The 12,390-nt window shown below is 48.2% G+C and overlaps 1 protein-coding gene across 1 annotated transcript in view; it reads left to right on the top strand.

The window, feature by feature from the left end:
- Positions 1 to 12,390, top strand: part of LOC120979039 (cytochrome P450 4B1-like) — a 45,568-nt gene that overhangs the window by 6,010 nt on the left and 27,168 nt on the right. The window contains exons 2-6 of the mRNA XM_040407556.1: positions 828 to 1,075; positions 6,139 to 6,283; positions 11,088 to 11,132; positions 11,284 to 11,411; positions 11,971 to 12,095. Coding sequence (XP_040263490.1) covers positions 893 to 1,075; positions 6,139 to 6,283; positions 11,088 to 11,132; positions 11,284 to 11,411; positions 11,971 to 12,095 — 626 coding nt within the window. The 5' untranslated portion in view covers positions 828 to 892. The remainder of the gene's footprint in view (positions 1 to 827; positions 1,076 to 6,138; positions 6,284 to 11,087; positions 11,133 to 11,283; positions 11,412 to 11,970; positions 12,096 to 12,390) is intronic.

Genomic DNA, 12,390 nt, shown 5'->3' with positions numbered 1-12,390 from the left:
TTCAGGGAGTCTCCCACTATTAAATAGCGGCTCCCTGACGCCCGCAAGTGAGACAATAGGTCCCGGAAAGGTTTACTCGCAGTAAACCTTTCCGGCACCTGTAGCAGTGTCTCGGCGCGTGCCGAGATGCAGTCCGCAACGGCGCATCTGAGCCTGTGCGCACGCGCGGGATAATCTCAAAGAGGGGGAGGGAGGAGTGGGAGGGAGGCGGGGAGAGGCGGCACTGTCCTTTCCGGCACCTGTAGCAGTGTCTCGGCGCGTGCGCACTGTACAGTGCAAGAAGAAGCTGATGTGTCCGCAACTGGATGTCTGATCTCAAAGAGGGAGGAGGGGAGGGAGGAGGGGAGAGGCGGCACTTAAGAATCAGTCACTGACTGTTTGCCAAAAGAGAGAGTGTCGTGAGTCAGAGTGACGCAGTGACGATCTGATCACTCAGCAGTGACAGAGCTCAGCACCATGGCAGAATCTGCAAGTAAAAGAAAGAAGTACAAAACGCACTTCACCCCTGACTACACTAAAGTGTACCCTTGTCTAATAGGGGTAAAAAATAATAAAAGTTTAGCTCGCTGCACTGTTTGCAGCAGTGATTTTTAAATTTCCCATGGTGGGTTAAATGACTGTAAGAGACATGTTGAGGCGAGTAACTGTAATTATGTGTGACACTTTATCGTTAACCCTTTAGGCAAAAAAAAAGAAAACCTCCCTGAAATGAGAAGTGCACCTCCCTGAAATGAGTTTTTGCAGGTTGGGATGTCTGTCATCCTGACATTCCCTCCTCCTCCTCCTCCTCCTCCTCCCTACAATGTCCTATGAACCTTTTTTAACAGAGCGCGATCTATCTCCAGTGTGACAATCCTGACATATGTAGCAGAGCTCAGGCTGCGTCCCGGACATGTCATCCCCTCTATTCTTCGGGCTGCACTCGCAGAGTGTGTGGTCCTGGGCGGTCTGGCTCTGCCTCCTGTATGTGCTGGTGAAAGCCTGGAAGCTCTACCTGAATAAGAGGCAGCTGGAGAAAGATTTTAGGCAGTTCGAAGGTCCCAAGCGTCACTGGCTGTACGGCAATGCTCAGGAGGTAAGAGGTGTGCGATGTAGAGGGTTCTGCATCAATGTACTTTATGTTACTGCGTTACTCCCATAGCAATCTATCTATCTGTCTATATATATAAAGAAGGACGTATATATGTATGTATGTTCCGCGATCACTCAAAAACGCAACCATCGATTTCAATGAAACTTGGTATACACATCCCTTGCTACCTGGAAAGAAATCTTAGGTGGGGGTGGGCGAGGGGGGGGGGGGGGGGGGTCACAGCTCTCTAGGACGTACCGTTCCTGAGATATTCCTAAAAAATGCATTAGCCAATACAAGCCTGCAAGACTTTCTCTTCAGATCCCAACTGCCATACTCACAGTCACATGTCCCTTTTTAGCCAATAGAAGCTCTCAGGCCCTTAGTCTCCACATACATATAGTTTTACTCCAGGTTTCCATTGCAACCCAGCCATTTTTCTTCACTGCTGTAGGTCAGCTTTAGGCTAGGGCTGCACGACACATAGGGCACAACTACACTGCTACATGTGTCGCGCGACATTAATGTCGCACGACAATTTTTCTAATGATTGTCTATGGTGTTGCACTGCGACATGAGACATGCTGTGACTGCAACGATGGACTTTTTGCAACTGTCGTGTCGCAGTGCGACACCATAGACTATCATTATAAAAATTGTTGAGACTAAATGTTGCGTGACAAATGTCATCGTGTAGCCCTAGCATTAAAGGGGCAGGGCGCTGTGGAGGTCACTGTTAAAGGGGAAGGGCGCTGTGGAGGTCACTGTTAAAGGGGCGTTCACTGTGGATGTTACTGTTAAGGGGGCAGGCCGCTGTGGAAGTTACTGTTAAATGGGCGGACACTGTGGAGGTCACTGTTAAGGGGGCAGGGACCACTATTAAAGGGGCAACTGCTGTGGAGGTCATTGTTAAGGCAGCAGGGTACTGTGGAGGTCACTGTTAAGGGGGCAGGGACCACTATTAAAGGGGCAACTGCTGTGGAGGTCACTGTTAAGGCAGCGGGGTACTGTGGAGGTCACTGTTAAGGGGGCAGGCACCTGAGGAGGTCACTGTCAAAGGGAGTGGGGTGCTGTGAAACTCACTGTTAAAGGGGTGGGCTGCTGTGAAGGTCAAAGTTAAGGGGATGGGCTGCTGTGGAGGTCCCATTTTAAAGTGGCGGGGCACTGTGGGAGGGTTATTGTTAAGAGGTGGGGGACTGTGGAGTTCACTGTTAATGGGGTGGGATGCTGTAGAGGTCACTGTTATTGGGGATACAGTCGAAATAACACACACAAACATTAAATGAAATAGATGAAATATACCCGTGCGAAGCCGCGTCCTTCTGCTAGTTCCGTAATAAAAGTCACTTATTATGTGATCAAATTGACAGTAAAATTCAAATACTGTCATTTTTCATCTCATCATCCAGAACAGGGGCGTAACTAGAAGTGACTGGGCCCCACAGCAATTTTTTGTATGGGCCCCCCCCCACTCTGCGCACTTCGCAACTTAGGTGTAAGGGGGGCACAGACCAGGGCAGCATAGACAAGGGCTGGGGGAAGAGGAGGGGGAAGGGTTTGCTGGAGAATTGTGCTTTCCTACGGCAATGGGTAAATACTATACTTGGCAAGGACCTACTGACGTCACAACATCACGTGGCACTCCCAGATCATGTGGATCAGAAACAGGAGAGTAACGTGCTTTTTCACATGGATCATGGGGTTCGCGAGTGTCAGCAGCGTGGGAGAAGTATGCGGAACCTACTCATGTAGTAACTTATTTTGAACTGAGATGTGGGGGGACTGTACGCTGAAATGTGGGGGGGACTGTACACTGAGATGTGGGGGGGGACTGTACACTGAGGTATGGGGGGTACTGTACACTGAGATGTGGGGGGACTGTACACTGAGATGTGGGAGAACTGTACACTGCGGTATGGGGGGACTGTACACTGAGATGTGGGGGGACTGTACACTGAGATGTGGGAGAACTGTACACTGCGGTATGGGGGGACTGTACACTGAGATGTGGGGGGGACTGTACGCTGAGATGTGGGGGGGACTGTACACTGAGGTATGGGGGGTACTGTACACTGAGATGTGGGGGGACTGTACACTGAGATGTGGGGGGACTGTACGCTGAGATGTGGGGGGGACTGTACACTGAGATGTGGGGGGACTGTACACTGAGGTATGGGGGGGACTGTACACTGAGATGTGGGGGGACTGTACATTGAGGTATGGGGGGGACTGTACACTGAGATGTGGGGGGACTGTACGCTGAGATGTGGGGGGGACTGTACACTGAGATGTGGGGGGACTGTACACTGAGGTATGGGGGGGACTGTACACTGAGATGTGGGGGGACGGTACACTGAGGTATGGGGGGGACTGTACACTGAGGTATAGGGGGGACTGTACACTGAGATGTGGGGGGGACTGTACACTGAGGTATAGGGGGGACTGTACACTGAGATGTGGGGGGACTGTACATTGAGATGTGGGGGAGAACTGTACACTGAGATGTGAGGGGACTGTACGCTGAGATGTGGGGGGGGACTGTACACTGAGGTATGGGGGGGACTGTACACTGAAATGTGGGGGGACTGTACATTGAGGTATGGGGGGGACTGTACACTGAGATGTGGGGGGACTGTACATTGAGGTATGGGGGGGACTGTACACTGAGATGTGGGGGGACTGTACACTGAGGTATGGGGGGGACTGTACACTGAGATGTGGGGGGACTGTACATTGAGGTATGGGGGGACTGTACACTGAGATGTGGGGGGACTGTACATTGAGGTATGGGGGGGACTGTACAATGAGATGTGGGGGGACTGTACACTGAGGTATGGGGGGGACTGTACACTGAGATGTGGGGGGACTGTACATTGAGATGTGGGGGGGGACTGTACACTGAGATGTGGGGGGACTGTACATTGAGATGTGGGGGGACTGTACATTGAGGTATGGGTGGGACTGTACACTGAGATGTGGGGGGACTGTACATTGAGGTATGGGGGGGCTGTACATTGAGGTATGGGGGTACTGTACATTGAGATGTGGGGGGACTGTACATTAAGGTATGGGGGGGACTGTACATTGAGGTATGGAGGGACTGTACACTGAGATGTGGGGGGACTGTACACTGAGGGGTGGGGGGACTGTACACTGAGGTATGGGGGGACTGTACACTGAGGTATAGGGGGGACTGTACACTGAGGTATGGGTGGACGGTACACTGAGATGCGGGGGGAATGTACACTGAGGTGTGGGGGGGACTGTACACTAAGATGTGGGGGGGACTGTACACTAAGATGTGGGGGGACTGTACACTGAGGTGTGGGGGGGACCAACTTACTGTAAACTGGCTATATACTATTTCAGTTACATGTCCTACCTCAGGAGATGTGAGTTCATAGTGAGCAAAGGGACCTTTCATGATGTCAGGAGCACGTGATCAGTCACATGAGTGGGCGGAGTCAGGCTTCGGGCTGTGCTGGAGACTGTGTTGCTGCTCACATTTGGTCACACAGGGGGCAGTGTTTGGTGATGGACAGGCACTGTATGTGAAGGGGCCTGGCCTGAAAAACTATTAGATAATTAGAAAACTTTGTGCCTCACGCTGCTGGGCGCTGGGCCCCTTGTCAGCCCGGGCCCCGAAGCAGCTGCTTCCCCTGCTTCCCCTGTAGTTACGCCACTGATCCAGAAGGTCTGATTGAAATTACAGAATCTTATCTTAACCTTATCTAAACTTTGTTCTGTACTTGAAGTATAATTAAAATCACCTAATCGTATCTTTACCTTATCTAAGATTGAAGTCTGAGCTCCACGGGAATAAGGCCGGGTTCACGTCACCGTTTCATTTCCCGTTCTTCTGATCCCTTAGAAGAACTAAAAGATAAACAAAAAAAATGGATCCTGTATTTTAAGCATCCGTTATTCACTGTTATGCACATTTTGCATCCATTTTTAGCCATTTCCATCTCAGATCTGTTATTTTACACAAAAAAAATACTTCGTAGAGGACTTTATTTTCTGTCTAAAATAACAGAAATGAGATGGAAATGTCTAAAACGGATGCGAAATCTGCTTAACTGAGCATAACGGGTGCTCAAAATAAAGGATCTGTTTTGTTTTTTGTTTTCTGTTCTTCTGACGGATCAGAAGAACGGAAAACGAAATGGTGATGTAAACCCGGCCTGATCTGTCGTATACTTTTTTTGTGATATTCTGCATGGGTTCCCCTTTAACCTAATTGTGGGACTGTTTAATATGGCCTCTTATCTTTATTTATTTTATGCACTGATATAGCGCTACTATATTCTGCAGCGCTTTACAGACATTAGCATCCAACTGTCCCCAATGGGGCTCACAATCTAAGGTCCCTATCAGTATGTCTTTGGAGTGTGGGAGGAAACCGGAGGAAACCCACGCAAACACGGGGAGAACATACAAACTCCATGCAGATGTTGTGCTTGTTCGGATTTGAAACTAGGACCCCAGCGCTGACCACTGAGCCACCGTGCTGCTCGATTGTTTTTCTTGATTAGCTACTACATGTCTTGACCTCTGAACTGCTTTTCCTTCATTAGTTGGCACACTACCACACGATACCTCCATTTGCAAATGAGGGCGAGTGAATGTGATCTAATGTTATTAGCTTAATGGGGTGCTGCTGCTCCTAGAGATAGATCATCAATATCAGATCTGTGGGGATTCTACATCCCGCACCCCCACTGATCTGCTGTTTTCGGCAGCTGCTGTTGCAGGAAACGGAACGGTGGACGGAACCAGAGATCAGAACACTCCATTTACTGCCTAGTGGCCGTGCTGGGTACTGCAGCCCAGCTCACATTCAGCATGGTCACTACACAGTAGATGAAGTCTTCTGCTTTCGGCTCCATGCGTGTTCTAGAGCTGGCAACTGGTTGCTGGGGGTGCTGAGTGGCCACCAATATCTAGAAAATGAGTAACGCGCTTTAATCAATAGGATATAGGATAACTGACCGTCCAAAGAAACATTGCTGTTCATTGTGAATGCCTCAGCTTTGAGTACCTGTCTTTCTTGATTCCCACCATAGTTCCGGGAATCTGGCAATGACATGGATATTATGGTTCGTTATGCTGAACAATACCCGTACGCCTATCCAATGTGGCTGGGAAATTTCTTTGCAGCACTGACCATATGCCACCCAGACTATGCAAAGGCCATCCTGTCCAGACAAGGTGAGAGGCCCTTTGCGATGACGTCTTGTTGACCATTTTTCTGTCACACATTGCCGGAGATTTATCACCGAGGGAATATAGAAGTCAATTTGGCAGTAGTCTGCGTTGTCACAATTTGCACCAAATGTATCAAAATGTTTGATAAATTTGGTGTTTCTTCAAGTCTAAGGGTAGGACCACATGGTCAGGTTTCCAGATGCAGTTTTGAAAGCCAAAACCAGTAGCTTGATTCAAAAAAGAACAGAAGTCATATCCACTCTTTATACTTTCTCTCCTTTTATGAGCCACTCCTGATTTTGGCTTCCAAAACTGCATCAGGAAACCTGACCGTGTGGCCGTACGTAGAAGATGGTTGATAATGGAACAGCAATTGAGCAAACATCTGGTGAAACCGGGCGATGTAGGAAAGATCCTTTTGGCAATGTTCTTTTAGAAAGTTCTTTCATTCCTGAACGATCACTCTTTGAACAAAAGATCTTTCGTCAGATGAAAATATTAAACACAGCCGACGGTTTCAAACGATAGTGAACTAAAGGTGGTCAGTCAGGAGAAGACAGGAGTGTCTCCCTGATTACTGCTCATTGAACAAGACAAATAAACTAAAGGGGGCAGTAACTACTAAAATATGACTTTTAATAAATAAAGGAGTAAAACAACGGCCCCTACAGACACACAACAAGTAAGACAAATACATACACAAACTGGTACATAGGAAGTAACCAGTAACTAAAGAAATTGGTAGGTGTGAGTGGTGGACTGGACCAAGGTGGCAGGCCGAGCACGGCTGTGTCAAATGTAAATTGGTAAGCCCTAGTGACTCCCTGCTTGGCCTGGTCCGCCCTATAACCAATATCCTCGGGACGGGGTCCAAAAAGCCCCGCAAGGGGTGGCCCAGACAGGAACTCTTAACCTATATAGATGACCCTAGTAAGGCCCTCGCAAGTAAGGAAGAGAAAAATATGTCCAGTGGAACAAGGAAAACACACAAATTACCAAAGTAAGCGTAACCCCACCACAGAATTATCCACAAGGGAGGATAAGGTGAAAGGAATACTCAAGTGTCCCGACGCGTTACTTCACACAGAGTATGCCCCAGGATTCATCAGGGGACACGGGGCAGTACTACAGTCAGGTTACGGCTGAGTCTAAAAGTTATATCAAAGACAGAGACCAAGTAAGTAAGACAGCATATATATGCCCCCACACCATCAGCCCACATAGGGCCATGGAGGCCAGTAACTTACTTTTGTATGGCAGCGGTCAGGCGTATGGCTCAAATTCCACCAGCAGGCTGTGACCCAGGGTGGTGGTGTCCACAGTGGTGGGGTGACCGGCAGTTGTTGTGGCGATAAACGCTCCTTTTATAAGGCTGTGGGGCCATGTGCATTACCCAGGCACACCCCCGGCGCCCCGTGTGACGTCACAACAAGTGCGTCCGTCACCGGGTCTTGTAACCGGAAGTACCGCTATAGCGCATGCGCAGAGATGTCTCCCTGCGTTTCATAGGCCCGAGGTGGAACGCACAGATGCGCTTCCGCATCACGTGACCGCCGCGATCTGCCCGCATCACAGGCCGTCATAATATCTCGGGGGTCACGTGATCGGAGCGCAGCAAGACCAGTCCCAGGTGAACAAGTAGTAGCCGTGTCGGGCTCCAACGGGATAACATCACCATAGGGTATTAAGAATGGCATGCATAACCACTCCTTCGGTCTACATGCCATAGAGATTTAGTCACCCCCCCTCATTAGGAAATGCCAATAGGAGGGGCTTATGACCCCAATCATAGAAAACTGGGAATCTGACTCTAAAATAGGCACAGGGGGGAGCGGAACACCGCTCTTGGGTCTGGTGGGACCACAACCTCCCCATCCCTCATATTCACAGGGTACTTGGCCGTATCAGACCACTGTTCCCCCAATGAGACCAATTATACAGAGGTTATATGACCAAGACAAACTGTTTACAGGAGTACGACTGGAAAAATAGATATTTAGAGAAAACAAGAAAAGTTTAATTGTTCGTTAAGGCCCTGAGGGGTGACTGTATTAAGGGTGAAGGTCCACCAGCACTCCCTCTGTAGAATAAGCTTATTCCAGTCTCCCCCTCGTGTGGGTCTTGGCACCCTCTCAATGGCCATGAAAGTGATGGCCGAGGTGCGTCCATCATGTGCCGTCTGCACGTGGCGTGCTACGGGGGTATCCTTGTTGTTACGGATATCCCCGAGATGTTCCCCCATGCGTTTGCGTAGCTCCCTAAAAGTTTTTCCTATATAGCGGAGTCCACAAACGCATGTCACCAGGTAGATCACGCCCGCCGTACGGCAATTCATGAAGTCCTTCACCTGGTAAACAGTATCATCTGGTTCCCCAGTGAAGGACTTGCCTTGTGAGAGGCTGCCGCAAAAGCTGCAATGTCCACATCTGTGGCAGCCCGTCACGGGAGTATTCAACCACATCCGTGGCTTCGCCACGGGAGCAAAGTGGCTGTGCACCAGTCTGTCTCGCAAGTTATTGCCCCTTCGGAAAGTGAGTGAGACACTAGGGCCCAGCACATCCGAAAGGTCAGGGTCCATGAGGAGTGTCTTCCAATGTCGTGACAGAATCCCCCTCACTTGAGAGGCCGCGGCATCAAATGTTCCTATCACCCGGACAGTACCTTGAGATTCCTTCTCCCTGCTGTTTACAGGATGGAGAAGTTCTGTCCGAGTCCGTAATTTGGTTTTCTCATACGCCAGTCTGAGGGTCCTATCAGGGTACCCCCTCTCTTGAAACCTCGCTCTAAGGTCCCTCGCCTGGCGTCTGAAATCACCGGACTCCGAACAGTTGCGTTTCAATCTCAGGTACTGTCCGGTCGGGATCCCTCTCTTGAGGGGCACAGGATGGCAACTATCCCACCTGAGGAGGGAGTTGGTGGAGGTGGGTTTGCGATAGATGGAGGTACTGAGGCCGCCCCTCCCGTCCCTACAGATCACCACATCCAGGAAGGGGAGGCGGTCCTCCACAATCACCGAGGTAAACCTCAGGTTGAAGTTATTGATATTCAACTCCGAGATGAACCTCTCAAAGTCGCTCTCTGGTCCGCTCCACAGCACGAAAATATCGTCAATGTAGCGTGACCAGAGAGCGACCATATCGGCGAACCATGGTGATGGTACGGCAAATACCACAGACTCCTCCCACCAGCCCAGGAGCAGGTTAGCATACGATGGGGCACATGAGCTACCCATCGCGGTGCCCCTGAGCTGGTGGTATAAGCGTCCATCAAACAGGAAAAAATTGCTCATCAATATAAACCTCAAGAGTTCAAGAGTGAAGGTATTGTGTTCCACAAATTGTTGGCCCCTGGTCAGCCGTAACCTGACTGTAGTACTGCCCCGTGTCCCCTGATGAATCCTGGGGCATACTCTGTGTGAAGAAACGCGTCGGGACACTTGAGTATTCCTTTCACCTTATCCTCCCTTGTGGATAATTCTGTGGTGGGGTTACGCTTACTTTGGTAATTTGTGTGTTTTCCTTGTTCCTCTGGACATATTTTTCTCTTCCTTACTTGCGAGGGCCTTACTAGGGTCATCTATATAGGTTAAGAGTTCCTGTCTGGGCCACCCCTTGCGGGGCTTTTTGGACCCCGTCCCGAGGATATTGGTTATAGGGCGGACCAGGCCAAGCAGGGAGTCACTAGGGCTTACCAATTTACATTTGACACAGCCGTGCTCGGCCTGCCACCTTGGTCCAGTCCACCACTCACACCTACCAATTTCTTTAGTTACTGGTCATTTCCTATGTACCAGTTTGTGTATGTATTTGTCTTACTTGTTGTGTGTCTGTAGGGGCCGTTGTTTTACTCCTTTATTTATTAAAAGTCATATTTTAGTAGTTACTGCCCCCTTTAGTTTATTTTTCAAACGATAGTGCTCTGTCATCTGTCGGCTAAAGCGATTGTTCATTGTTAAATTTCACCCGACGAATGTTCGTTTTGGGTCAGCCCGTTCCTTTTGATCAACTTTTGACTAATGTGTATGGCCATCTTAGAGGGGTTATCTGGTTTACACCGCCATCCCATATGGAGGCCACTTCCTAGATCCCATACAGTACAGTAGGCACATGATCCCAGCCTGGCGTTTGAACCCACAGAGCATCCATGAGTCTGAATCACTCGTTAGCACTGTGGTGAGAGGTTCAGGCTCACGCATGCTAACCCCAGGCTAGGATCACATGCCCAATGTATGGCATGTGATTCCGGAAGTGCCCGCCGCACGGCATCAGGGCAAAACCCAGATAACCGCTTTAAAATTTTTGTCTTCACATGTTATTCTACTTTCTATGCCAGCCCTTTACTGAAGTAAGACTTTTAAAATGTTGCAGTTAATGAATGTTCCTTATATCAGCTCCACAGGCTATCCATGTCCGTTTTCCTACCCTTTTCTCAAAACTGGAAGGAGTGGTAAAAGTGCAAAAGTATGTCCCTACACAGTCTCACAATGGCAGCACTGATTGGATAGTATTAGACTGTGCATGGACATGCCCTCAACTGGTAAAACCCAGCTGGACCTTCAATGTAAACTGTTAGCAATCTATTCATAACTTCTAGCAGGAATATTAAAGGAATGGCAGGACATAGAGTCATAGGAATAGATGCTCCAGAATTATTATTACATGGGGAATGCAATTAGATGATAAAACAGACTCATCTCAGGAGGGAAGACAGGTCCTAAGAATAACACAGTGCCATTTTGCCCAAAGTGTTCCTTGAAATCCTTCTCTAAAATTTTAACCTAGATTTCCTTTTTTTTCTTTTTTTTTAGATCCAAAGGATAATTTTTTCTTCCACTTTATTACTCCATGGATAGGTATGTAATTTAGTAGAAATAACTATGACTGAGGTGCCTACAGACATTGAGGTGATTAAGGATGACTTCATCAGGATCTAGTAGACACCAAGATCTGAATCCACATTCAAAATCTTCAAAAAAGCTAATTTCTCACATTTGTATCATTTAGGGAAGGGGTTGCTGGTGTTATCAGGAGAGAAGTGGTTTCAACACCGCCGGCTGCTGACCCCGGGATTTCATTATGATGTTCTGAAGCCGTATGTCAAGCTGATGTCCGACTGCGTCACTGTCATGCTGGTAATTCTGCAAAGAGTTTAATAATGGAATATAACGAAGGATTTCCACCAAACAGGGATGATAGCTTCCCCCGTTCTTCATCAGGATGGGGCTTCAATTTATAGTACGGGCAGAATGTATGGCTTCAAGGGCTTTCCATCATTGGGTCGAGTTGTACCATCTAAGGTGTCAAAATACTACATTTCTGGAATCCCTAAAATTCTTCAGTAGTGAATCCTATCTGTATTGTTACTATGGTAAAATCCTCAGGGTGGGACCCCATATGCTATGCATCTATATCTCTATGCGGGATCAGACTGGGGTTACTTGGGTCCACCAGTGGAAATTAAACCCCATATCAACAATAAAGTCTAATAGATTTTGATTCAAAGCTATAGACCCTAATGGCAGGTTATTGACTCCAAAAGCAACTCCAAAAAGTTTTTTTTCCTGGACCTTTGGGGCCCACTATGGTATCAGAGCCCAGGAGGATCCTCTGGTTCTCTGGTGGGCCAGTTTACACTGTCTCTATGGTTATAATCTTTAGCTCCTGAAATATGTTGTTGATGTATTGTTGAAGGACAAATGGGAACGTCTTATCCCAGATCAGAACCCTGTGGAGCTTTTCCATCACGTCAGCCTCATGACCCTGGACACCATCATGAAATGCGCCTTCAGCTACCAGAGCAACTGCCAGCTGAACAGGTTTGCAAAAAAAAAAAAAACATATAACACATAAGTATAAAGTCTTTTGGGAATAGGAATTTGTATTGGATATATGGATTGTACAGCAAAATGTAGATGCTTTCTTCCAGAAACAGCGCCACACCTGTCCGCAGGGTATGTAGCAGCTTAAGGGTGGGTTTGCACTTGCGTTATGTCATTCCGTTATAGATTATGTTTATAACGGAATATAACGGAATGTCCAGACAGAATGCAAACGAAAGCCTTTAAGAGACATTCCATTTTGACCCGTCACAATAGAAGTCTATGGGCAAGC

This window comes from Bufo bufo, chromosome 9, assembly GCF_905171765.1.
Source record: "Bufo bufo chromosome 9, aBufBuf1.1, whole genome shotgun sequence".
In the NCBI taxonomy this organism is placed as follows: domain Eukaryota; kingdom Metazoa; phylum Chordata; class Amphibia; order Anura; family Bufonidae; genus Bufo; species Bufo bufo.
This window is presented reverse-complemented; position numbering and strand designations above follow the sequence as displayed.